The 27,539-nt window shown below is 44.3% G+C and overlaps 1 protein-coding gene across 2 annotated transcripts in view; it reads left to right on the top strand.

Annotated features, from left to right (window-relative positions):
- The window catches only part of Farp1 (FERM, ARH/RhoGEF and pleckstrin domain protein 1), a 192,594-nt gene that overhangs the window by 105,666 nt on the left and 59,389 nt on the right, over positions 1-27,539 (top strand). For both annotated transcript variants that reach the window (XM_090341945.1, XM_090341946.1), the window contains exon 3: positions 22,378-22,482. In XM_090341945.1, coding sequence (XP_090198071.1) covers positions 22,378-22,482 — 105 coding nt within the window. The remainder of the gene's footprint in view (positions 1-22,377; positions 22,483-27,539) is intronic.

The raw sequence follows: 27,539 nt of genomic DNA, 5'->3' as shown, positions 1-27,539 counted from the left end.
TGTGACAGTAGATGGCGAATTGTGATGTGCACTTTCCTTAGCTCCTGCATGACCCTTGCAACTCAGGTTTCCTATGTCCCTGGGCGCCCACTGTGGGAACTGGAAGGATAGATCCGAGGCCTGGTGACCTGCATCTTGGCACTGGACTTCACACAATGTCCTTAGGGAGACTTGGGTGGCTGGGGTGTTGGAGGTGTGAGCAGTGACAAGCCTGTCACCCGGTCCCCCTGTGCCCTCTTTCCTTCCCCCCCCCCCCCCCCCCGCTCCTGATGCGGGAAGACAAGGTGGAAAGTTCTAATATTTTGATGGCTCTTGGCTTCAGCTGGGCAGGCCACGCTGATTCTGTTTCAACACTGGGTCATAACTATGACCCCCTCCCCCCCGCCAATAAAAAATAGTTTGTAAAGGATGGCAACTCCTTTGCACAACTACTTAAAGATAATAAAAATATTTGGGGGAAAAAAAACCCAGCCTCTAGAGCTTTCCATTGCTCAAGTTGTACTGTCTGTAATAAACAGTTTTAAATGGTCTTGGATGGTCAGGCACGCACAGGGTGGGTCAGTGGGCAATGCAGTGAATGCCAAGGTGTACAGAACAAGTCTGGAGAAGGTGACCAGGTCTGCAAAAGAAGATGGATTGAGTCAAATTGTTCTAACTCCAGGGACTGTTGTTGAATTTCTGTCTGTGACAGAGCTGACTGGAATGCTTTCTTCTTCATCCAGTGTTGCATCAGCCATTGTCAAGAAGTGCCCCAGTGTACTCAGGCAGGGAGGAAAAACGTGTAAGACTGGGCCTAAACCACCTCTAACATCACAGTTGGCGATAGGAATTTTGGATACGACGTGCCCAGTTGCCATTGGATGCTCAGCACAATTGTGGGTGTTTATCGACCTGTTGAGTGCAGAGTGCAGGAGGCTTCTGTCTGCCCCTGGGCCCCATTGTCGAGCAATTTCCTTCATAAAGGAAGAAAAGTTGCATATTTTAAAACTTATTTTCAATTGTGTAACAAAATTACTTGTGTTTATTGTATAGAATGATGTATGATAGTTGATTGTTTTGGCCAAAGCCAAGCACAAAGGATATCCCTGCTACCAGGAAGAGAGTGGGAGTCACAGATTTGCAAGACAGAAACTCCATTTTTAATGTTCTCCTCCATTGCTTAAGAGTGGTGACATTTGACTCTATAAATGTATTCGACATAAAAATTCCATCTTTAAGACGCAGCGCCTCTTCCTTACATTCTCATGCCCTTTTCAGCTATCAGGGTAATAGACTGGTTTCTGTTTGTAGCTTTTCCAAAGAAAGTAGAGAGATAGATTTGATGAGGCCTTTTTTTTTTTTTTTTTTTTTTTGCCAATCCTGGGGCTTGAACCCAGGGCCTGAGCACTGTCCTCGGACACTTTTTGCTCAAGGCTAGTGCTCTGCCACTTGAACCACAGCACCTTTTCTAGCCTTTTCTGTGTATGTGGCACTGAGGAATCAAACCCAGGGCTTTGTGCATGCTAGGCAAGCACTCTACCACTAGGCCACCCCCCCCCGCCGCCCCTCCCCCCCCCCCCCCCCCCCCGCACGCTTGAAAATGCCAGTTCTGAGGCTTGAACTTTGGGCCTGAGTGCTGTCCCTGAGCATTTTTGCTCAAGGGTAGCATTCTGCCACTTGAGCCACAGCTCCACTTCCAGCTGTTTTGGGGGTGATTAATTGGAGATAAAAGTCTCATGGACTTTGCTGTCTGGGCTGGCTTTAAACCATGATCCTCAGATCTCAGCCTTCTGAGTAGCTAGGTTAACAAGCATGAGCCACTAACACTTGGCTGGATTTGAGTTTAATTTGGATCAGATTGCCATCACAAGATCTCATGAACCAAGCAGGCTAAGCAAACTGCAATTTATTTTCTCAGGGATCTGGAGGCTGGAAGTCCAAGTTCAAGATGTTGGCTGATGTGGCTCCCAGCGTGTGGCTCCTACCTCCAGGCTGTGCCTCACAGCACGGGGGAAGCAAGCAAGCTCTCTGGTGTCTCTCATCCTTCACTGCGGTGCTGGGGATCATGGGATCATATATTCCTGATGTCTTCTCCCTGTTATGTGGCTTGAGAGACTGGGAACCACTGGTTCCTGCTGGTCTTTGAGGCACACATTATCCTCCCTCACCCGCCAGATGAACTCATGGAAGGTTTTGAGCTAAGGCAATTAGGACAAACCTGAGTTTCACATCAAAGCAGGAAATTAAAGCTCCACTTACAAAAGTGGTTGTGTCTGAAACAAGGTTGAAAGAATTGAAAGAGCATCAGAGAGCAAGCGGAGTCACCATGGATTGATGCAGAGTTTTCTAGATTAGTCTCTCATGCTCTTTAATCTGGGGATGGCTGGGGGATGTGTGACAAAGCTGCCATGTCCTGAGCTTTGCTAGAGAAAGATGAGGCAACACCATTTCAGGAAAGACCTGGTAATGTCCAAATGAAGACCGAGGACTGAAAACACAAGTGTGTGTGCAGATACTTCTCAGATACTGCTGAGAAGTTGTCCTGCCTCATTAGAATAGCTTCATATTAAACTACTCAGTTATTAAATGAATACTGAAGCTATTTTGAATGTGGACATTTAGGAATTTTATGGGATTGAAGAAGGTTTGACATTTGTCACAGGAGAGATATGGACTCCTTCCCCTGACTCTTGGCACAGGCTTTGGAGTTGGGCAGTTCTGAGTTTCTATCTGAATTTCAAAGGCAGACCTCTTCCCCTTTCCTAGCCCTCCATTTCTTCCTGTAGCACTTTCTGTTTTCATTCTGTCTTTCTGTTTCTGTATTCTCCCATGCATTACACTCCAGGGACTCTCAAATCTCACCTAAATTAAGTTAGATGCAGTACCTGAGAGGTTCTTTATGAGACACCCTGGCAGTAGGTGGAATCTGGTGGGGACATGCCACTACTTGCAGACTGAATCCCAGCTTGACTCTGCCCCAAGTTCACCTGTTCCGTGAACAGTGATCTGGGCTGTCCATCTTTTTGATGTTAGCCATAGAACTGTGGCCTGATAGGGTTGTGTCTGATGCCAGGTGACAAAACCCAAATGGGGTCGGGGTGGGACAGGCAAAGGCCTTGAGCAGAGGCTGTGGATCCAATTATGCAAGAAGCACAACAAGGCCTTTTTAGGCCTGTGGCTCTCACGAATTTTAGTACTGATTTGGTTCAGTAGCCAGCTGTCTTACCAAAAGGCTCCAACACCCAACCAAATGAAGACATGCATGCCCACGCCCCCTACAGGCCCCACTTACTACTCTCTGCAATACACATATGGGCTTAGATACTCCTATCACCAAGCTGGGCAGTATAGCCATTGTTCACATTCAGAGAGAAAAATATTTGCATTCACAATAGGAAGAGTTTATGAGTATATAAAAGAGTAAAACAGAAACAGAGATGCAAGGTTGCCAGAACTGTATAATCGAGGGTCATTATAGTAGCTATAGAGATTAAACACTACTTAAGATTATGTGGTATACCTGTACCATTTTAATCATCTACGGGGAAAGAAGGCACGTGTTGCTTACAAGCAATAAGAAGATCAATACATATTCTTGTACCACCTCAGAGGGGGAGTTGGGTTTGGGCTGGTGGTAACTGAATCATACACTTCATAACGAAGTTTTGGTTTATTGCTGCCATTGTCACCAATGCATTTGGACAGATGTGTTCGTATAGTTGAGTCAGTTAAATCTTATTTTCAGTTTGGTGCCAATAGGCTTCATAATGAGAAAGTCTCAAGACTTTTTCCTGCTGTGGTCTCTGCTTGCTGGCTTTAGAGATGTTGGAAATTATTCCCATTTGAGATTTCTATGAGTATCATTACTGCTATAATAGACTATAGTTTACTAAAAGTGCATGCGTTAAGCATTTCCAGGCGACTGCTCACATGTGGAAATATCATGCACTTGTTTGGATGTGTATACAGATCTGTTCTTTCTACATTGTCCCATTGTAAGGGAATTATTGAAGGCTACCTTTAAAGGGGCTTTTTGTGCCATTACTGAGGCTTGAATTCAGACTTAGAGGGATTTCTCACTGACTCTTCAAGAATTCAGAACTCCATAACTTTGTCTTTCTAGTGAGTGTCAAGAGATTGTAAAGCCCATATAAGGAAGTTAACTTCTGAATGTAGTCATCTTTTTGTTGTTGTTGCTGGTCATTGGATTTGAACTCTGGGCCTAGGCGCTGCCCTGAGCTCTTCAGCTCAAGGCTACCATCCTGCCCCTTGAGCCACAGGGCCACTTCCAGTTTGCTAGTGGTTAGTTGGAGATAAGAGTCTCACAGACTTTGGTGGCCAGGCTTTGTACCTCGATCCTCAGATCGCAGCCTCCTGAGTAGCTAAGGATTACAGGGATAAGCCACGGGTACCTGGCTGAATGTAGTCATCTTTATACAACCAAAACACGTTTTAGTTTCAACATAACTGAGCTACATCTAAAGAGGCGAATATAAACCATGATTTTATTACTTGGTTATTAATATGTTAAATGCAGTAGGAAATTCTATTTCTTTAGGTCAGACTGAAAGGTTAAGTACTTTTTTTTTTTTTTGCCAGTCCTGGGCTTGGGCCAGGGCTTGAGCACTGTCCCTGAATTTTCTCAAGGCTTGGGCTCCACCACTTGAGCCACATCTCCACTTCTGGGTTTTTTATAAGTTAATTGGAGATTTTTTAAAAAATGTCTCTTGGATTTGTTTGCCTAGACTGATTTTGAACCTTAGTCTTCAGATCCCAGCCTCTTGAGTAGCTAGGATTGCAGAGGTAAGCCACTGGTTTTGCACATGGCTTCTCTGTTCCACTGAATCTTGTTTTCAAGTTCCTCTTCCATATTATCACCTAGTCTTTCATGAGTGATTTCCCATTGGTGAGGAAAGCTTGTCAAATTCTAAGCCAGCATATGTATTTTGGCAATATGGACAAGAAGGCAGGGTTCCTCATCATTTATTTGGTCGTGGACAACCTTGGTATTCGAAGTTTTCACACTGAATTTATAACTGTCTGCAAGCCGTCGTCTGAAATCCATCCTCTCCCACTTCAGCCTGAACACTGTGAAGCGTCCTGCAGTTTCCTTTCTAAAATGATGCTCTTAGACAGCTTTTTCTAATGTCTTGGCAGGAAAAAAAAAATGATTGCTTGTCATTACTGGAAAAAACACCGACATATTCACTGGCCTGTTTTCCTTTTTGTTTTTCCTTAGGGAATTATTTTTTCCATATTTTTTTACTGTAATTAATAGAAGGGTTATATTATATTCACCAGATAGAAGGTGCATTACTTCTCAAACACTGATACCCTTTCTCATGTCTTGGTCCCCATTTCCTTCCCCCATCCCCGCCCCTCATCTTGTTTTCCCCCCTTCCCTATCCTATTTCAAATAACCACATAAGCATATATACAATATATCAAATAACAAAGTGACATACTGTAATAATATGAGATAACCAAGGGACAGCAAAAGAGATGAGAGATAACATAGTACATTAAGGACAACAGTCACTCATTATATGGCTTTTGTTTCTATATCCTGGAGGTCCTTTCATTTAGCGTCATCCTATATGGCCTTATGTATCTAGGTTTTGTTCTATTGTAAATCTCTGGTAGGAGAGCCCAAGGTTTTTACTGATTATGACAAATGAGGGAAACCCTTGAGCCTATGTTCCTTTGGGTCTGGCTTACTTCATTTAATATGAGTTTTTCTAAGTCTTTCCATTTCTTAACAAATGGGGCAATGCCATTCTTTCTGACAGCAGCATAGAATTCCATTGTGTACAAATACCACATCTTGTTGATCCACTCATCAACTGAGGGGCATCTGGGTTGGTTCCATATCTTTGCTATGGTGAATAGTGCTGCAATGAACATTGTTGTGCTAGTGGATTTAGTATGTCCTTGTTTCTGGACGATTGGGTAAATGCCAAGTAGTGGAATTGCTGGGTCATAGGGGAGCTCTATGTTTAGTCTTTTGAGAAACTGCCATACTGCTTTCCATAGTGGTTGAACGAGTTTGCACTCCCACCAACAGTGTAGTAATGGTCCCTTCTGGCCACATTGCCACCAGGACCTGTTGTTATTAATTTCTTGATCCTGGCCATTCTAACTGGAGTGAGGTGGAATCTCAAAGTTGTTTTGATTTGCATTTCTTTTATGGCCAGAGATTTCAAACATTTCTTCATGTGCCTATAGGCCATTCTTATTTCTTCTTCAGAGAAGATTCTCTTTAAGTCTTTGGCCCATCTTTTAATGGGATGGTTGTTTCTTTGGAGATTAGTTTTGGAGTGATTCAATTTTTTTAGCTGTTGATATATTTTAGATATGAGGCCCTTGTATGTTGTATGATTAGTGAAGATCTTCTCCCACTCTGTAGGCTTTCTAGTTAATTTGCTAGCTATGTCCTCTGCCATACAGAAGCTCTGCAGTTTAATGCAGTCCCACTTATCCAGACTTTCTCTGATTTATTGTGTTTCTGGATTCTTATTAAGAAAGTTTTGACCTGTGCTAAGGAGACCTAGTGTATCTCCTATTCCTTCTTGTAAAGTTTTCAGTGTATCTGCTTTACCTCGATGTCTTTGATCCATTTGGATTTAATCCTGGTGCAGGGTGATAAAGAAGGATACAACTTTAGTTTTCTGCAGGTGCTTAACTAGTTCTGCCAGCACCACTTGTTGAAGAGGCTGTCTTTCTTCCATTCTATTTTTTTGGCTCCCTTGTCAAAGATTAGGTGCCATAGGTCTGTGGGTTAATATCTGGGTCTTCAGTTCTATTCCATTGGTCTTCAGGCCTGTTCTTGTGCCAGTACCAAGCTGTTTTATTCACTATAACTCTATATTGAAATTCCTCCTGCGCTGTTCTTTCTGCTAAGAATTGTTTTGCTATACAGGGTCTTTTATTATTCCATATCACTGGCCTGTTTTCTATGATCCAAATGCGTTCACCACACCTGATGTTTTCCCAAAACTCCTGCATAGCCTCTGTCTTTACGACTAGCCTCTGTCCAGTTGACGTCCTCTTCTCTTTGCCATTGGGCTCATAAATAGCCTTGGGCACGTCAGGCTTCAAGAACCCAGCATCTCTATCCCAGACTTACTGGCCCACTGGCTCTCAGGAACCTTGGCTGTTTCCTTCATTTACGGTGGGCAGTGTGGGTGAGGGTAGGAGGGGGAATCCTCTCTGTTGGCTATATCTTAATAGGTTTTGAGTCATTAATAAAACAATCAAGAATGTATAGCTGGGGCTGGGTGTTTGGCCTAGTGGTAGCGTGCTTGTCTAGCATGCATGAAGACCCGGGTTTGATTCCTCGGTACCACATACCTAGAAAAAAAGCCGGAAGTGGTGCTGAAGCTCAAGTGGTAGAGCTCTAGCTTTGAGAAAGTCCAAGGACAGTGCTCAGGCCCTGAGCTCAGGCCCAGGACTGGCAAAAAAAAAAAAAAAAAGAATGCATAGCTAAATTTGTCCAAGAACACAAAGTTGAAACTGTTGAGGGTATTCTGGACTCTTTTATGGGGTGGGGGAAACCCAGGGAAAATGATGAAGATTTCTCATGCTGGTTGATAGAAGGAAGATTATGGAAATGGGTTGTCAATTATATAGATCATACATTTGCTGTTTATATAAAAGAAACTTTTATTTCTGTATTTCATCAACACATCTTTCCATGAGTAATAAAAGCAGTACTTCTGGGAATATGTATTTTTGGTTTTATGGCAATAATTAATAAAACTTTGGTGGTATCCGTCTTATCACTGGCTTGTCTGTCACGTAGGTAGTGTTATCTTCAGGCTCCCCTGGTTCTTCTGCTTGTACATTGAATTTAGGCGAGGCTACACAAGTTTAGTCATTTAGTAAGCATTACTTCAGTGCTAAATCCACAAATCCATCCTGTAGCCGTGAACTCACATTCGCCTTCTAAATTACACAAACATGTCAGAAGCACTGGTACACAATTCTTGTGTGTGTATTCTCTTAACAAGATTTATCTTAGTATTAGTTTTTTTTTTTTCTGGGTTTCGTCTTCATAAAGCTGATAAACCCTCTGTCTCTCTCTGTCTCTGCCTCCCCCCTCCCCCCCCCTCTCTCTCATCCTAGGACTTGAACTCTGGGCCTGAGTGCTATCCCTGAGCTTCTTTTTCTCAAAGCTGGCAATTACCACTTTTGGGCCTCAGCTCCACTTCCAGCCTTTTCTGTGATTAATTGGAGATGAAAGTCTCAGAGACTTTCCTGCCCAGGCTGGCTTCAAATCATGATCCTTAGACCTCAGCCTCCTGAGTATCTGGGGTTACAGGTGTGAGCCACCAGCACCCAGCTTGTTCCCCCAGTTTTATGTCTACAGTTCAACAGTTAAGTGTGCTCATGATGATGTAGAGTAGAGTTCCAGAATGTTCTCGACTGGAATGTGGAGCCCATTAATACAGCAACATTATCCCATCTCTGCAAATAGCCAGTCTACTTTCTATTCTATGAATTTCCTCTCTGCCCTTTTATTTCACATGGGAAACAAATCTTTATTAATTTCTCGTATTCCATTACAGAATATATGTTATAAACAGCTTGAATAGCCTACTTACGTGTTTTGCTTGTCTGTTTTATTTTTTAACTTTTGGCTTCAAGGATTCAGAATCTCCCTCGCTTTCATCAAATATAGGGAAACACCGACTGTCAGAGTCACTAGGTCATCATTTTGCTATTTATTCTTTTCTCAAGCTCTAAAAAAAAAAAATCTGCTCTCTTTTTACAAACATGTTTGTTCCTGAGGTTTCTTTTCTCCTTCAGTGCAATTTGAACTAATCATGCCTTCAGGAATGAGGGAACAATATATAATTTTCACAGTGGTTTTTTTAAAATAGAGTGCCCAGCACATACCACTAGTACTTGCGTCTCTAATTAACTTCTTTCGGAATCGCTATATAAAATATGTTGAAGCCTTCTTGTGTAGTTTGCTTGAAAATACCACCGTGAGAGGCAGATCGAAGCCTTTCAGACTAGTTCTTTTTTGCTGTCTTTATCAGTCAGAATTTAGTCCTAGCTGTGTAATACCTGGATAAATGTCCAGGTGTCTTCTTTCCAGACACCTTTAATTTCCAACAGATGAAGATTGACTCTTCATTTCAGACATATACTTATTTTTTCTTTCATACTTTAATTTGCTTTTGGAGCAGGAGTGCGATTATATGTGAATTTAGACAGAATGCTCGTGACGAGTGCACATATTGAAGAAATAGTGGATGTTTCTGAGGACAGGGAAGTGGAGTACATGGGATTTTCTTGCTGTAGGTTTCTTGTTGGATGCCACCTCTGAAAATGAATGGATCAAATATTAATCATAGAAGACCTAGAAGACCTGGGTCGTGTGTGTGTGTGTGTGTGTGTGTGTGTGTGTATATGCTCATGTATGTTCCGCCACTGGGACTACTTGAACTCAGGGCCTGGATACTTTCCCTTAGCTTCGTGCTCAAGGTTAGCACTCTACCACTTGAACTATGGCTCCACTTCGAGTTTTTTTTTTTTTTGCTGGTTAACTAGAGAGTAGCGTCTCAGGGACGATTCTGCCTGGTATGACTGAATTATGATCCTCAGATCTCAGCCATCTTCGTAGCTAGGATTACAGGCACGAGCCACTAGCTCCCAGCATATTTACAGTTTTTAAAGTGAGCTCCTACTCTTTTACTTTCATTATTTATTTCAGATACATCTCTTGCTTTTCTTTGTTTTGTTTTTCTCCTTTTGTGTGTGTGTTAGTTCTAAGACCCATATGAATTAGCAGTGAATGCACCCAGCCCGGGCTCCTTCCTGTACTGGGAGTCACAAGGTCACAGGAGAGCACCCACGTGACCAATGGCCCCACCCCAAAGGACTTGAACTTCCAGATACCTTTGGGGGTCACTGAGTCAGGAAAAGCCAGCATCAGGTGATCACATGTATGATCAGCTTACCAAGCTTCCTGACCACTGGGTTACAGTCCTGGAGGGCTGAGGATTTAGGACGAGCCCAAGTGAGGCCCTGGGTTCCAACCTCAGCCCTACAGAGCAGAACACCGAAACAATACCCTTGCTTTCCTCTGCCCATCTTTCCCTTGGACAGGCCTGTCCTGACTGCATGGCCTTTCGAAGCTGGGAGGTCTTCACCTTCCTGAAGAACAATTCCCTAGCTGGCTTTAGAGTCTTGGGCCCACTTTAGAATTGCTTTCATGGCCTTCCATGGTAATTGGGGCCTTAAAATGGTTTGTTCATCCATTGCACCAATCTTTAGGAGGACCAACTCTGGGTTGTGTTGTTCTTGTTACAAAACAAAGCATCTGCATCTAGCAGACCCAGCAATGGATAGGGAACACTTACAGGGGTATTAGAAAATGCTAGGTGAAATGAAAGAAAAAACAAAACGTAGAATGAGAGGGATGGGAGCATAGGTACAATTGCTTTGTCAGCTAGGGTGGCCTGAGAAGCTGCTACTTACACAAAGATGAGAAAAAGAGGAGGAAAATATCCATGAAGATATGAGGAGAGGATGTTCCTGTGCAAAAGTCCTGAGGTGACCGTGTGCCTGACATACCCAGAGAACAGGTAATGCGGCTGGTGTGAAATACACTGAGCAAGAGCATGGAGAGACACCCCCCCCCCCCCCGCCATTGTGAACAGCCTCTCCGATTGGTGGAGATGACTGTTCCGATAGAGTAGGAAAACATGATATATCAGATGACCATTTTAAGTGATAGGGGTAAAATGTAGACAGAGAAATTAAAAGAAAATTGTCAAGAAAAGAAATTCAACCAGGCATTCAGAAAAGCAAAAATGAAGGCAAGAAGGAGAAAGAAACTTGTGGCACAGTGTCCACCCGGTCCCCAAGTGTCAGGGGCAGGTGTGGGGTGTGGGGATGTTGTCTCTGTGAGCCTGTGCATACCTGGGGTGAGGGCGGGGTTGAGCCCAGATGCACTCGCCATGCAGACTCCCCTCAGCATCTCTGGGTTCCTGGAAGAATCCAAAATTCGACCCTGGCATAAAACATGAAGTGAAAAACTGAGCACTCTGCTTTGCTTTACAGAACCGTGACTTAGTCACATCTGAGAGCTTGTCTGACCCTCACTTATTTTTTTCTTTCTTTCTTTTGCTAGTCCTAGGGTGTTGAACTCTGGGCCTAGGTACTGTCCCTGAGTTCCTTTTACTCAAGGCTAGCAGCACTCTACCTCTTGAGCCACCATGCCACTTCTAGCTTTTTCTGTGATTAATTGAAGATAAGAGTCTCAGGGACTTTCTTGCCTTGGCTGGCTTTGAACATGATTTTCAGATCTCAGCCTCCTGAACAGCCAGCATTACAGGCGTGAGCCACCAGTGACCGGCTTGACCCTTACATTTAAAAAAAAAAAAAAAGTGATCACTGAGGGTTATGTGTTCCTTCTGATACTTACTCCCTAAGTCCTCTGAGTCTGCAGTCTCTATGTGCTCACAATATATTGCCTTGTTGTTTGTAGAAAGAGCCTGTCACTCTATTAAACATTTCTCACCTGTGGATCTTCTCAATGCCATTTCTAATCTAAGAACAATCCATGTTCCAAGTTTCCAAGATCTCTAAGGAAGTTTGTGACATACGAGAAAATGCATGTCATTTCGCAAGGATTAAAATGTAGGAAGGTTAACCAATCAACAAGATGAGCCAGTACCTGGCTCGTGCCTGTAATCCTAACTCCTCAGGACACTGAGATCTGAAGATTGTGGTTCAAAACCAGCCTAGGAAGGAAAGTCTATGAGACTTATCTCCAGTTAACCAGCAAAAAAAAGCCAAAGTAGAGCTGAAGTTCAAGTGGCATCAGCCTTCAGTAAAATAGCTAAGGGAGAGCGCCCAGGCCCTAAGCCCCAATATTGGTATACACAACTCATGCATGAACGTGTATGCATGACACACAAAGAAAAAGAAAAGACAAGGTCAGGGAAACTACCAGAGCAGGAAGAAAGATGAGAGTTGTGATGTTGTGATTGTATTTAATACTTTCTTCTATACAGTCTTGACCTTTCAGTTCAAACAAGTTTAATAACTCAACTTTGTATCTTTTTTGGGGGACTGGCATTTCAGAGGTAAAGTGGATGCTATCAGTGTTTCCCAGAAAATCCAGGTTCCCTGACTGGATGTGCTCATGTGTGTTCTGATCCTTAGAATCACACAGGAGAAAAAACTAGACAGGGTACCGGTGGCTCACACATAATCCTAGCTGCTCATGAAGCTGAGATCTGAGGATCATGGTTCAAAGCTAGCCCAGGGAGGAAAGCCCATGAGACTCTCCAATTGACCTCAAGAAAACTGTGGCCCTGCAGTAAGTGGCAGTGCACTAGCCTTGAGCAAAAAAAGCTCAGGGACCGCACACATGGGCCCTGAGTTCAAGCCCATGACTGACCAAACAAACAGAAACAACAATTAAAAAGTAGACAGATGGGCCGGGAGTTTGGCCTAGTGGTTAAAGTGCTTGCCTAGCATGCATGAAGACCCGGGTTCGATTCCTTGGTACCACATACATAGAAAAAAGCCAGAAGTGGTGCTGAGGCTCAAGTGGTAGAGCTCTAGCCTTGAGAAAGTCCAAGGACAGTGCTCAGGCCCTGAGCTCAAGCCCAGGACTGGCAAAGAAAAAAAAAAAAAAAAACAAAAAAAAAACTAGACAGATGCAAGATGAATGGACATTTCTGTTTCTAGAAGTCACCATTCCTGTGTAACTTGCTCCAGTTGTTGTTAGTGTGGTCTATTATTCTGTACTTTTGGATTAAATCCCTGAATGTCATGCAAGACTTCTTCTTCTTCTTCTTTTTTTCATTTAGAGAATATGTTGTTAGTTTCTGCAATGAGCCTCATCTAGCTAAGACCTTCACATATATGATAACATGTCCAGATGAAGGACGATGAAGACTAACATTTCTAGACGGCCCATACTTTCTGTACAAAGCCAAGGCAACATGGTGAACTGAACTGCTTTTCTCCAAAATTGACAAACAGTGAAAAGGATTTTTTTTTTAAGCCAGTACTGACTGGGACTTGAACTAGGGCCATGTCTTCTTGCTCAGCTTTTGCATTCATTCAAGGCTGGTGCTCTGCTGTTTGAGTCATGTATCTATTTCCTGCTTTTTATTAGATAATTAAAATTAAGAGTCTCTTGGCTTTGTCTGCACTGGTGGGCTTAGAACCTCCATCTTGCAATCTCAGCCTCCAAAGCATAGCACCTGCCAGTTTATGTATGTGCGTGTGTGTTTGTTCATACTTGGACTTGAACTCAGGGTCTCGCACTTGTTTGGTTTAAAAGTTCTTTTTTCAATAGTGATAAGTATGATGATTTTTTTCCCTCTTTCTCACAGTTTTTTATTGGAAAGAAGGTTGCTAACAAAGGTAGATGACATGGTTGCAGGAAAAATATTGCAAACACAAGATATAACAAAAAAGTCAATGTCTGCTATATTCCAATTATCAACTTCCATCTACCTAAATACTCCTGAATTCTTCTATCTGCTTATTGCTCTCCCTATAATTCATCTTACATCTCTATTTGGCCATACTGTGTATTTACACTATAGACATAGTCCAATAAGATCTTCCTTGATTTTTTTTAAAGTATGATGATTTTAAAAATTCATCTACACTTCCTTCAGTGAGCAGCCGCATACAAACTCTTCAGCCTATCTGAGTTCTCTCGCACATAGTGCTTTCTTTTTCTCAATTCTTAACAAATCTGTAAGAAAACAGAAGACATTCTTCATACCTAAACACATGCACATGCACATGCATGCATGCATGCATGCATGCACTCATGCACACATTCAGGCACCCACATCTGCTCACAGCCTTGGAATGCAGGAAGAAGCTGCTGGGCACAGAAACACTGTGGTTGTCCCCTTCCTGGATCCCTGAAAGGGCCCATTCTCTCTGTGTCCCAGAGCCAGGGACTCTGAAACTCAATCTGCAGTGTGTTTATTGAGGATTCTGAACGCCAGGGCTCAGTGCTGAGGGAACAAGGACACAGTGTGTCCTTGAAAGGTAGTGTGGCCGCCCCTAGAGCTGGCAGCAGGAGGAAGAATCAGGCCGTTTGTGGGCAGAACTGATGGGCTGGCCTGAGCTTGTAACTGCATTCGTAAGGCAGAATGCAAGCCTTGTTCTGGCTCCCAGGGCTTGGGCTTAAAGTTTAGTTCCTGTCTGTGGTGATTACTTGCTTGTCTCAGAGGTCCCATCTGGTCTGTTGTACAGTTCTTGAGTCCTCCTCCTCCTCCTCCCCTCTTCCTCCTCCTCCTCCTCCTCCTCCTCCTCCTCCTCCTCCTCCTCCTCCTCCTCTTCTCCTCCACGTCCTCCTCTTCTTCTCCTCTTCTCCTCGTCTCCTCCTCTTCCTCCTCTCCTCCTCTTCCTTCTCCTTCTCCTTCTCCTTCTCCTCCTCCTCCTCCTTCTCCTCGTCTTCGTCTTCTTCATCTCCTCCTCCTCCTCCTTCTCCTTTTCTTCTTCTTCTTCTTCATCATCATCATCATCATCATCATCATCATCATCATCACCACCACCACCACCATTACCATTGCTGCTGACACTCAGGGGAGCTTACTAATTCCAGGGTGTTGCTGCAAGAGCCTGGCCTATGCCAAGTCCTTGAGTCCTCATAATAATCCTGCACAGGCATTCTTCCCACATCACACAAGAAGAAACAAAGGCGTAATCAATAGCTTGCTTTTGCTCTCTACAAGATATCTCTACAAGATGGTCCATTACCGGATTGAAAAACTCCTAGAGATGACATTGTGGCCATCTCAACCAATGGCTGAGGCAGTGCTCACTTTAGCCATTTAGGGAAGCAAAAATCAGATTGTGGTCAAAGCTGGCCTGAGCAAGAAGCTTTTATCATGTGGGGGTCTCTGTTTTTTGTCTTTTGGGGAGTTCTACAGAATTTGGTTACTTCCCATTGCTGACTCTCCCCTTCTCCTCTCCTCTGTAATTAGATTTCAGCTGCTTTCTCTGTCATCATCCACAATTTGAAGGAAATCTTTCAGCTGGTATCTCTTCCCATTTTTTTCTTTCTAGAAATTCTTTTCCATTCTTCTCCTGCCATTTTAGCAGGGTGTCTGGAAACACTGGTGACAAGCCACACGGGTCCAGTTTGCTCTGGTTAGCCATCAGTCTGACATTCGTTTCCTAATTTGTGTTGAGTCTGGCCTGGCAGTGTCCTTGTGCTGCTCTTTTGGCCCATTCATTGGAGATGAAGTCTCATAGACTTACTAAATACTCCAGTTTGTCTATGTCAGTTACTCAGTGTTAGACACTTCCCCCAGGCCTAGCACCCCACACATGGATATGTTCCCTTGATAACCACGCCCTGGTGTCCACAGCCACCAACGTTTCTATCCATCTTGTCAAATCCTAGCACAATGGGGGCTGAGGCCAAAGGATCCTGAATTCTAGGCCGGCCAACCTGGGCTCTATATTCCACATCAAAAACAAAACAGTAAAAGCAGTAGCAACAAAACTCCGGTCAGGGCATGGTGGCTTATGTCTATAATCCTAGCTACTAAGGAGAGTAGGAGGCTCATGGTTCAAGAACATTACAGGCAAAACATTGGTGAGTCCCCATCTCAACCTATAACTTAGTGGCAAGCACTTATCATCCCAGCTTAAATAGAAGGTTTACGGTCCAGGAGGATATGGCTTATGATTACTTATCTAGAGTGAGACCTTGAATCCTACCTCTTTTATTGTCCCCCATGCTGCAACCCTGCCAGAAAAGAAAATGTGCTAAAAGATTATTGAAAATAAAAAAATAAAAATAGAAAAGAAAAAGAAAATAAAAAATCTGTGAGGCAGTAATGTTCTAAGGTGAGTGGGTTGAGGCTGATTGGGTTGTAGGATGTAGAGCAATTGTCTAAAAGGAAAAGGTGATAAGGCCTCTGGGAGAAGCCATTCCCTTGGGCTGGAGGGGAGTGAGCTCTGGTTGTCATGGTCACTCCAATCCCAGATCAGAGACAAACACTTCAGAGATGCTTTTCTGAAACCTCTGCAGATTGGAGTTTTGTTAACCTGAGCAGACATTATCATTAGAGATTTCTGTCTGAGATGATTTCTGGAAGGTGACACATGAGTTCCAGCAAGTGAGAGATGACATCTAATTCTTTGAGGTGTGAGTGGGAGAGGGCAGGAGAATTCCCCCATCTAGGGGAGAATCCTGTCTTTATGCTTTCAGAGGAGTAAATCACCACCACCACCATCATCACCATCATCATCAACATCAACATTATCATCATCCTGTATAAAACTTTATGTCATAGGGAAATCACGAAAGCATCGGAAAGGTTTAAAGGCACAAATAGAAACAATTTGGTCCTACAGTTCTGTGTTGCTCGTAGCTACATGCAACGGTGAGTGCCATTTCACAGTCAGAACTCACTCTCCAGACACAGTGCAAGAGCCCCAAGTCCCCAGGAGGGTGACTTTACAGAGCTCTCATTTGAAAAGGAGAAGGAAATCCAGATCTGCAGTTTGAAATTAGCCATTTAATTAAAATCCAACTGCTTCATGGAGCATAATTAAAAAGCAGCCAATGAACCCAAAGAGTTAAAACTTTGGTACATAGTCTTGCTAATTGTCACTTTATTCTCCAGAGCAAAACAGGATTATTATCATTTGACTCTGGTAAAGAGAAAAGTTCTAAAAATTATACCTTAGGCTTCTAGCAGATAGGCTTGACAAGACTCATGGCTTCTTAGAAGCAAGAGGAGCCTTAGAGATGGATATCCACACCCCAAGGTTATATTCAGGTTTCTGCCATCTGACCTGGCCTGGCCTTAGATCGTGATTCTCCTGCATTTGTCTCCTGTGTACTTGGGATTCTGGGTGTGCCACCCCCCCCCCCTCAACTGTATTTTTTATTGTGATAAAGTCTACAAAGTGTAAAATACAAATCTCTTTAGGCATTTCAAGGGTGAAGTTTCCTGGTGCAGTGAGCATCACCACATCATCTCCAGAACTTTTCCTTTCCCCACCAAAAATGGTGTGCTCATTAAACATGCCTCTCCTGCGCCCTTGCAGCCCTGTCTGCCTGCGTTCTTTCTAGTCCCCATACGTCTGACTCCTCTAGTTCACCTTATGTAAGTGTTATCTCTCTCTCCCTTCCCCCGCTCTTTCTGTATGGGTGTGGGTCCTGGGGGTTGAACTCAGGTGGGCATTGTCCCCAAGCTTCTTTATGCTCAAGGCAAGTACTCTACCACATGAACCACAGCACCACTTCTGGCTTTTTCTGTGTATGTGGTACTGAGGAATCAAACTCAGGGCTTCATGCATGTGAGGCAAGCACTCTACCACTCAGCCACCTCTCAGCCCTTAACTCTTCTTTTCTAATAGGCTTCACCTGGGCATGGTATCCTCAGGTTTAGCTATGATGCACCATGTGACAGAATTGGTGTATTTTTTTTTTGCAGGGGGTGGAGGGGGGGCTGTCAGTCATGGGACTTGAACTCTGGGCCTGGGCATTGTCCTTAAGTTCTTCAGCCCGAGGCTACTGCCATACCTCTTGAACCACAGTGCCACTTCTGATTTTCTAGTGGTTAATTGAAGATAAGAGTCTCACAGATCTTAGTGCCCAGGCTGGCTTTGAACTGTAATCCTCAGATCTCAGCCTCCTGAGTAGCTAGGATTACAGGTGTGAGCCACTGCACCTGGCAATTTGTGTACTTTTTAATGCTGAAGAATAATCCATCATCTACTTTGGCATTCTGGGGTGCAGGTGCAGTATTGGAGGGCTTGTCCTCGGAGTTTCAGAGTTGAGGTGGGGAAACCTTTCAAAGATGAGGCCTAGTTTGTAAGGTCACCAGGTCTGCATCCATCAAAGGGATTAAGGTAGTTCGTGAAAGCCCTGTGCTAGTCAGACTTTGACACTGCGACCAAATGCCTGAGGTGGTGGGGTGGACAGCTTCATCTTGGCTCATGGGCCTGAGATGAGACAGAGCATCATGATGGTGGGAACATGGTAAAGCAAACAAGCTTCTCTCATGGCAGACGGGAAGTAGAGCCAGGAGAAGGACCAGGACCAAGTATGCCCTTCAAAAGCATGTCTCCAGTGACTTGTCTCCTGTTAATTACACTATCACATTAGGAATCCATCAGTGGGCCAAAGCCTTGATGAACTGAGAGCCCTCATGGTCTAATCCCCTCTCTGCAGCACCCCAATAGGATTGTAGGAATTGGTAGAAAGCTATCTGGGGAATGGAAGGGGAACTTTGTATGATATCTGCAGGTATTTTAGGCTATGGTGTCTGCTTAACAGGTTGGGATGTTAATGCCAAGCCCGCCCCGAGCCCTCAGAGCCCTTGAAGCCTATGGAGTGCTATTTATTAATGCTACCCTTAATTTTTTTTTATTCCCTTAGTAGGGATTGAACTCAGGGTCTAGATGCTGTCCCTGAGCTTTTGTGCACAAGGCTAGTACTCTGCCACTGTCTTTGGCTTTTTGGTGGTTGATTGGAGATAAAGAGTCTCACAGGCTTTCTCGCCTGGGTTCACGTTGATCTATGATCCTCAGGTCTCAGCCTTCTGAGTAGCTAGGATTACAGACATGAGCCACTGGCACCCAGCCAGGTTCCCATTTACCCTGTATTTCACCAGTGTGCCCTGGGGTGCTCAGATAGTGCTTCTATCCTGCAGGTGAATTTTAGGTGCTTTAAAGTTCTCAAAGTTGATCTCTTCCTGTTTAAAAAAAAAAAAAAAAACATTGGCCGGGAGTTTGGCCTAGTGGTTAAAGTGCTTGCCTAGCATGCATGAAAACCCAGGTTCGAATCCTCGGTACCACGTGCATAGAAAAAAGCTGGAAGTGGTGCTGAGGCTCAAGTGGTAGAGTTCTAGCCTTGAGAAAATCCAAGGACAGTGCTCAGGCCCTGAGCTCAAGCCCAGGACTGGCAAAAAAAAAACATTTGCTAGTATAGATAAGGCATTTTCTATAAGCATTTAAAAGAGAGTATACTTTAATTCCTTAATTCATTCCTTCCTTCCCTTCCTTCCTTCCTTCCTTCCTTCCTTCCTTCCTTCCTTCCTTCCTTCCTTCCTTCCTTCCTTCCTTCCTTCCTTCCTTCCTTCTTGTCCTGGGGCTTGAACTTTTGCTCAAGGCTAGCACTCTACTACTTGAGCCACAGTGCCTTTTCTGTTTATGTGGTACTGAGGAATCGAACCCAGGCTTCACGCATGCTAGGCAGGCATTCTACCACTAAGCCAGATTCCCAGCCCAAGGTAAAATTTTGAAGGCTGAAGATTTGGTTTGACATTTATTAGCTGGACCCTAAGCATCTGCTGGCAACATATTATTCCAGGATGACAGTCACTGTCCTGGACAGAAAGAAATCAAGTTTTCTCAGCTTGTACTCCCGGCTTCCACATAGCCTGGTGTTATTACCAAGATATGTTTTTATGTTCACCAGAGTCTTTTCTTTCTCAGTAAAGGGCCTATTTAACTGTTAACTCTCTCCCTCCTCGCCTCTGAAATGCCCATAAAAGAGAGTCATTGTATATTGATTTTTTCTGCTTGTTTAGATTTCAGGGGTTGAACTGTGAAAGTCTCACTTCTCAGGCTCTGTAAATCTAGATGAAGTTATCCAATTCCTTCATTCCAGGAATTCCTGGGGAAGCAGGTATTCCTGCCCGGCCAGGCCAGTCATTGGTGGCTCGTTTTGGTACGAATAGACGATGTTGAGAATTGTGAGAAAGGATTGTAAAGCTGGAATTCAATCCCCACTTCACCCTCTCCCCCCTTTTTTTGTGCCTGTTCTGGGCCTTGAACTCGGGGCCCTGGGCCCGGTCCCCCCGTATTTTCACTCAAGGATGGCACTATACTTGAGCAGCAGCTCCACTTCCGGCTTTTTTGGTGGTTGATTGGCGATAAAAGTCTGACAGACTTTCTTACACGGGCTGGCTTAGAACTGTGATCCTCAGATATCAGCCTCCTAAATAGCTAAGGTTACGGCATGAGCCACTGGCACCTTCTCTTTTATAGACAAACAGTGAAAAGGAATTCTTCTGTAACTGCATTTTTCTGACACCTTTTACAATATTCTTATCAATGACTAGAGATTTGACTGAGCGACTGTGCTGGGAGGGAGGCTAGGAATAAGTGTTTGTGTCAGCTGGCCATGTAGCTCTTTGGAGTCTGACATGAGGACTTGAACCTGGGACCAGGGACTCTGTGGAGCAGCTCATTGTGGCCTTGGATTGGCCTACTAGGAGATGACCACACGAACAGTGGCTAAAATGGGGTCATGCCCACTAATAAATAGTATGTCATGTTCAACACTGTCACATCCCTGTTGGCTCCTCTGGCCTTTGGGGACGGGCTGATGGACACGTCCCTTCTTGAACTTGTCAGGGCTCCATTCTAACTGTCAGCTGGCTTACTAATTGGTTCCTAAACACTACACATTGGAGAGGGGAGATGAGGGGATGACAGCAGGAGTTGTGGACGACGTTGTCTTTTACAGTGTTTGTTCTGCATGATGGAGTTGGAGTCTTCTTGTCAGGAATCTACTAGGCAGTAAAGAGACCCCGAGGCGTAGGATTCTAAGCCAATCTTTGGGGGGTAGAACCTGGGCTTCTTCCCTACATCTGATCTTCCCTTCCCCTGTGGACTCTGTGTGGAAAGTGCAAGCATGGTGTGGACATGAGTGACATGAACAGTACTGGGGACTTTGCTAAGCATTATGGGAATATAGAGATGAATAAATCAACATATTAGACTCAGTCGGAAATGTAACTTGTATTTATTCATTCCTAAAAAGTTGATTGGCCTAGGGGCCCATGGGATAGAGGATAAATCAAGTCTGGCCTTTTGCCTTCTGTGTGGGGCTGAGGTAGATATGAGTCTCTAAAAAGTACTACAGAATTCTAGAAGAAAGCCATGCTGGGTGCTGGCGGCTCATGCCTGTAATCCTATCTCCTCAGGAGGCTGAGATCTGAGGATTGAGGTTTGAAGCCTGGATGGTAAAGTCCGTAAGACTTTTTTTTTTTTTTTTGGCCAGTCCTGGGCTTGAGTTCAGGGCCTGAGCACTGTCCTTGGACTTTGTCAAGGCTAGAGCTCTACCACTTGAGCCTCAGCACCACTTCTGGCTTTTTTCTATGTATGTGGTACTGAGGAATCGAACCCGGCTCTTCATGCATGCTAGGCAAGCACTTTAACCACTAGGCCAAACTCCCGGCCTGTAAGACTCTTATATCCAATTAACCACTAAAAAGCCAGAAGTGGAGCCGTGGCTCAAATGATAAGTGTGCTAGCCCAGAGCACTCCCAGACTCTGAGTTCAAGCCCCAGAACTGATACAAAATAAGGAAATGAAGGAAGGGAGCCATTCAATAACAGAGCCTCCCCAGGTATGTATTAGCAAGTGAAAGGAGCCAATCTGGAACTAGAGTTGTTTGCGTTAGGATTTCCAGCAAGACCTCTGGAAACAGCTGTGGAGACCCAGGGTGGGGAGTGGGGAGGGGAGGCAGAGTGTGGGGGAGTGTGTGTGTGTCACGTGTGTTGTTCTTGGGATTTGAACTCAGGGTCTGGATGCTGGCCTTCAGCCATTTTTGCAGAAAGCTAGCATTCTACCACTTGAGCTTTTTGTGGTGATCAGAATCTCACAGGCTTTCCTGCTTGGGCTGTCTTTCAACTACCTTGATCCTCAGGTGTCAGCCTCCTCGGTAGCTAGGATTACAGGCATGAGCCACCAGCACATGACCTTTGGAGGAATTGATTATTATTATTATTATTATAAAGGTGTCTTACAGAGGGCTTAGTGTTCTATTTCTTCTTGGACAGTGTTATCCCTTCCCTCACTCCCCGTTTCCCCTCCTGTTCCCACCCCAAGTTGTATGGTTTGTTTGTAACAGTGTGCAGTGAGTAGGGCTGCTGCATTTGTACCCCTCTAGCCCACCATTTCTGTTCTCCCCTTCCCCTTCCCATGAAGACTGTCAAGGGGGAGTCGATTTCTTATAACACAGCTGTTCTCTCGGGTAGAGAGGTGCATCTCTATGTACCCACTCAGCTTTCCGCTCTTACAGGCCATGGGCTTTGGGTGCTAGTAACTATCTCAGATGTGGCTCAGCGGTGAAGGCAAGGCTGTTAGACGGGTATGGTAGAGAATGGAAACTGATTTTCTGCAAGCCCACAACTGATTTGCAAAATGGAAGTCTGCAAGGGAAGGAAGTACAGGGGCACCGAGGCAGGGCGGTGTATGCAGCAGGTCTGGGCACAGCAGAAGAGTGGCAGAGGCATGGCGGGGCTGGCCCTGGAGTTCACACGGGATGGTGGGGAGCTATGTGCTGTGTGGGACACACACTTGGGGACCCAGTGGCCTGGTATCTGTCACTGTCACCGATGTCATGACCCCGCTCCTTTCTGTTGGCAGCAAAGGGCCCCGGGGAAGGTGCTTCTGGACGCCGTGTGCAGCCACCTCAATCTCGTGGAAGGCGACTATTTCGGCCTCGAGTTTCCTGATCACAAGAAGATCACGGTAGGAGACGCCAGCTTTGTGTTCACATTTCACCGCGAGTCCGTCAGGAAAGGGACAGCTGCTCTCAGCACCTTCGGAGCGCGTTGTGTGTGTCGTGCTTTCCACTGTTATGGACAGGCCTCCATCCAGGCAGGCTCTGGGGGCTTTGAAAGCCACAGCTGGGGTCTGGATTCAGATGTTACCCAGCAGAGTCCCAGAGTTCGCAGGAGCAGACTTAACAGGACATTAAGAAGGAGCAGGGGCAGCTCAGACACAAAGTCCAGAAAAGGGGCGGCCTGTTCAGGAACCTGCAGAACAAACCAGAACTGAAGAATGGTGGAGGGCAGTATGGAGAGAGAGAAGAGTGAAGGCTAAGCAGGCCACACTGCCAGGGCTGCTCTTCCAGGAAGCCACGAGTCTGACAATAACGGTTCTGCTCGTTTTAGAAGTTTTAAGCAAATTGGAGGAGGTTTAATTTTACAATATATTTTATCCAACTCCATGTGTGTGCGCGCGTGTGTGCGTGCGTGCGTGTGTGTGTGTGTGCGCGTGTGCGCATGTGTGCGTGTGTGTATCCAAGCATCATCATTTGAATTAATCATCATAGTAAGTTTGGTAAGATCTTTCTGTGTGTACTTGCTACTGGCCCCCAATCTCCCTATTTCTAGGATTATCAGTGACCTTGGCCTGTCCTCAAGTATCCAGGCACTTGCTCACCCGCTGGGTTCTTCACTTTATGTGTAACTTGAGGAATTACTCCAGCATCCTGCTGATACAGTCTTATTGATCATTGTCCTTGATTTCCTAGGCACAGCAAAAAGGGCAGGAGAAAGTAATGAAAATAAAAATCTCAAAGGAGGAAGTCAAAATATCCTAATTTAAAAGACTCTAAATCTCTACCCAGATATTCTAGAGCTGGGTGCCAGTGTCTTGTACCTGTAACCCTAGCTATCAAGAAGCCGAGCCCAAGAAAATCACAGTTTAGAGCCTACCTGGGCAGAAAAGTCCAAGAGATGCCACCTCCAATTAACTAGCAAAATGTTGAACATGGAGGCATGGCTCAAAGGTGTAGAGTGCCAACTATGAACTAAACAACTGAGTGGGAGCAAGAAGCCCTGAGTTCAAAGTCCAAAACCTGTGCTTTCACACACCCCTCCCTGGGCCCCAGATCTGATAATTTTGGCAGAGTTGCATGACATAACCTCAACACATGAAGATGAGTAATTTTTCTATATTCTATGAAGAAAATTTCAGGAAAAAAATTCCCATTCACAATAGCTTTAAGAGCAAAACAGAAACAAGTTTTTACAATAAAATCAAATAGCATCAGCGTCTCCCAGAAGTGGCTGGTATTGCCAGTCCGGGATGAGAAATGTGCAAGCAGGGCTCGATGGCATGTGCATTGACCCGCCTGAGGGCTGGGTGCCAGGCTGTGAGACAGTAGCCCACGACAGGGCACTGAGATTCAGGAGGGTCTCTTGAGAGTCCCAGAGTTCATGAACCAACTGGACCCTATGGGAAGACTGTAATACAAGGTGTGTGTGTGTGTGTGTGTGTGTGTGTGTGTGTGTGTGTGTGTGTGTGTTAAACCCTGAACTCTAGAGTAGTTTTGATATATGCTCAGAAATGAGACACAAAGTGTTAAGAGTATATAAATCCTGTACCCACAAAAGATTAGAAGATTATTTTCAAATTAGTGGAGGTTTTTTGTTTGTTTGTTTTTGTTTTGTTGGATTCTTTGATCGGTCATGGGGCTTGAACTCGCCCGGGCACTGTCCTTGAGCTCTTGAGCTCAAGGACACCACTCCATCCCTCATGCCACAGCCCCACTTCTGGTATTCTGGTGGTTAATTGGAGGTGATTAATTGGAGGTAAGAGTCTCACGAATGGACTTTCGTGTCCAGGCTGGCTTTGAACTGTGATCCTCAGATTTTAGCCTCCTGAGTAGTTAGGATTACAGGCATGAGCTACTCTGCCTGGCTTTGGAGTTTTTCTTTCTTGAAGCATTCTACAAGTTTTGTTTGTTGTGCTTTCATTTTCATTTAGTGTAAAGTACTTTCAAATTTCCCTTTGATTTTCCTTGTTTAGAAGAATGCTATTTGTTTTTCCAAATATATAGAGATTTTTTCACAAATGTTTTCTTTTGTTGGTTTTGAATTTAGTTCCGTGTTGGTCCAGGAATGTAATTGGTATGAAGCAAAAGCTTTTTAACTAATTTTCTAATATTTGACTCATAGCTCAGAATATGACCTATTTTAATACATTGTTTCAATGCACAAGGGAAGAATGTAAATGTATTGCTTAAGGACACTTCAGTCAGCGAGGGGCTGCACAGGTAGATCTGAAAACTTCCACTTCCCTGGTGACTGTCACTGTCATAGTCACAGCAGAATGGCTCCTGTTTATGGAAGTTCTGTGTCAACGCCCACTGTAGCTCCAGCCTATGGGAAGAGAGCAGTGATAGGCACGCCATTGACTTGATAATCAGCAGAAGCGACTGTGTTGGTAGTTTAGTTATTTGTTCTCTGTGTGTCTGTGTGTTTGTAGGTGTGTAGAGCTGCCTCACTCTACCATTTCTGCTCACAGCTGGTATTTTACCCCTTGAACTATGCCCTTACTTGCAGCATTTTGTTAGCTAATTGGAGTCTCTCAAATTTGTCTGCTAAGGCTGGCTTTGAACTGTGATTCTCAGATCACAGCCTCCTGAGTAGCTAGGATTACAGGCGTGAGCCACCGGCATCCAGCTACTTGTTGTACTTTCATGCCTTTTAGTTCATTCCTCATTGGGGGAAAAAAAAGATTGAGTGCAAAGCACTCTGCCATGTCATTCCTGAAGCAGCCATGCACATCTGCTTACTGAAAATCTTGATTGCCTCAAAGATCACTCGATTGACTGATGTTCACAGGCTAAATAGGCTTTTGAGCTTATGAGAGTACATTCTACCATGCTTGCCTCCCATTGATGTATTTGGTAAATGCCAGTTAGGTGACATTGATAGATTGCTGTGCAAATCTTTATTCTTACTAGTTTTGGGTTTTTTTTTTTTTGTTTGTTTGTTTTGTCTTTTTGGTAGGTCTTGGGACTTAAACTCTGGGCCCGGTCTCTGTTCCTGAGCTCTTCAGCTCCAGGCTTAGAGCTCTACCCCTTGAGCTATAGCACCACTTCCAGTTGTCTGGGGGGTTAACTGGAGATAAGAGTCTCACGGACTTTAGTGCCTAGAGTGGCACTGTTCCTGAGCTCTTGAGCTCAAGGATATCATTCTACCCCTCATGCCACAGCCCCACTTCTGGTATTGTGGTGGTTAATTGGAGGTAAGAGTCTCACGAATGAACTTTTGTGTTCGGGTTGGCTTTGAACCGTGATTCTCCTGAGTAGTTAGGAATATAGGTGTGAGCCACTGGTTACTGAGTTCTTTCTGGTATCTCTCTACTTCCTGTGTCCTTATCCCGTGAACACTCTGTTGGATTCATTGGCTTATAATGGATTGTGTCAGGCCCTGCCTCAGTTTCCCTGCATGTACCACAGCCCTGGAAACCTACCCAGGGCTGCAGGCTGGCCTAGTGGCAGGGTCATATTTTTATTTATCTGTCTTTTGGATATCACTGCTTCTCGTTGGTAGGAGGTACCCTGTCATTAAATCGGTTATATCACATATTTTTAAATTCTTTATACATAGAAAATAAATTGAGTTTACACAACTGTGATCTGTGATAGAAATCTCTCTAGTGATAGATTTTTTTTTAAAGACCACACTTCTCATTTAAATATAACTAAATGTAAAATAGACTCATTGAAAAAAATATTCAAACAAATTATTACACACAGAGATTCAAACTACCCAGGTGCGGTGGCTCACACCTGCAACCCTAGCTACTCAGGAGGCTGAGATCTGAGGATCGTAGTTCAAAGCCAGCCTGGGCTCTAAAGTCTCTAAATCCATGGGACTCATCTCCAATTAACCACTAGAACACTGGAAGTGGGGTTGTGGCTCAAGGGGTAGGGCAGTAGCCTTGAGCTGAATCACTCAGGGACAGTCCCCAGGCCTAAAGTTTAAGCCCCACGACTGACCACCCCCCCCCCAAAAAAAAAGACAAAGTATTTCAAACTAAGTCAGCATGGCATCATATACCATGTTCTTAGAAGTCTAGGGCAGGAAGGTCGAGTGTAATTGAGGCTTGTCCGGGTTATAGTATGAGTTCCAGGCCTTTATGAGCTATGGAACAAGACCCTGTCCCTAAAAAGGAGGAAAAGAAATTAAAAGTCAAGTCATTTCTTCCAGGACTTATCCTGAAGAACTATTCATTTTCCTCACTAATTTGTTCCAGTGAATTCTAGACTCTGGGCAATTTTCTACAACAAATATTTCATCTGTTTCATGTATGTTTAATCATTGGTGATGGAATTTTTGGTTTTATGCAACTTGATTTTCTCCAAATAAGAAGAGGAGAGCTTTACAAACAATAAGGAAAGCATTGACTGTTGAAGCAGTAGAATTGTCAGTGCAAAAGAGATTGCTAAACTTGAGCCCATTGTTTTTTACACTTACTATAATTTTCAGGAAGGTACCTGTTTAAGGGGCCTGGAGTTTGGCCTAGTGGTACAGTGCTTGCCTAGCATGTACGAAGACCCGGGTTCGATTCCTCGGTACCACATACATAGAAAAAAGCCAGAATTGGTGCTGAGGCTCAAGTGGTAGAGCTCTAGCCTTGAGAAAATCCAAGGACAGTGCTCAGGCCCTGAGCTCAAGCCCAGGACTGGCAAAAAAAAAAAAAAAAAAGGTACCTGTTTAAGTCAACTGGACTCAATGTCATATTCTAGCTGTGTGACTCCAGGCAACTAAAATAAGTGCTCTGAGTTTGGCTCACCTCCTGTTTAAAGCAACCAACATGTAAATAGTAAATTGGGAAACATAAAGCACCTGTTCAGTGCCAGGTGCCCCAGAAACACTTGGCCCTTTCCCTCTCGGTCTCATTGTAGAGCTGAAATCTTCCTAAAAGCTTTTGTTGGTGGTGGTGGTGGTGGTGGTTGTGGAACTTGAACTTGGGCCCTGAGTACTGTCCCTGAGCTCTTTTAAGAC

The sequence above is a fragment of the Megascapheus bottae genome, chromosome 11 (assembly GCF_031878675.1).
Source record: "Megascapheus bottae isolate mThoBot1 chromosome 11, mThoBot2.hap1, whole genome shotgun sequence".
NCBI classification, from domain to species: domain Eukaryota; kingdom Metazoa; phylum Chordata; class Mammalia; order Rodentia; family Geomyidae; genus Megascapheus; species Megascapheus bottae.
The sequence above is the reverse complement of the archived record's forward strand: the minus strand, read 5'-3'. Positions and strand labels throughout refer to the sequence as shown.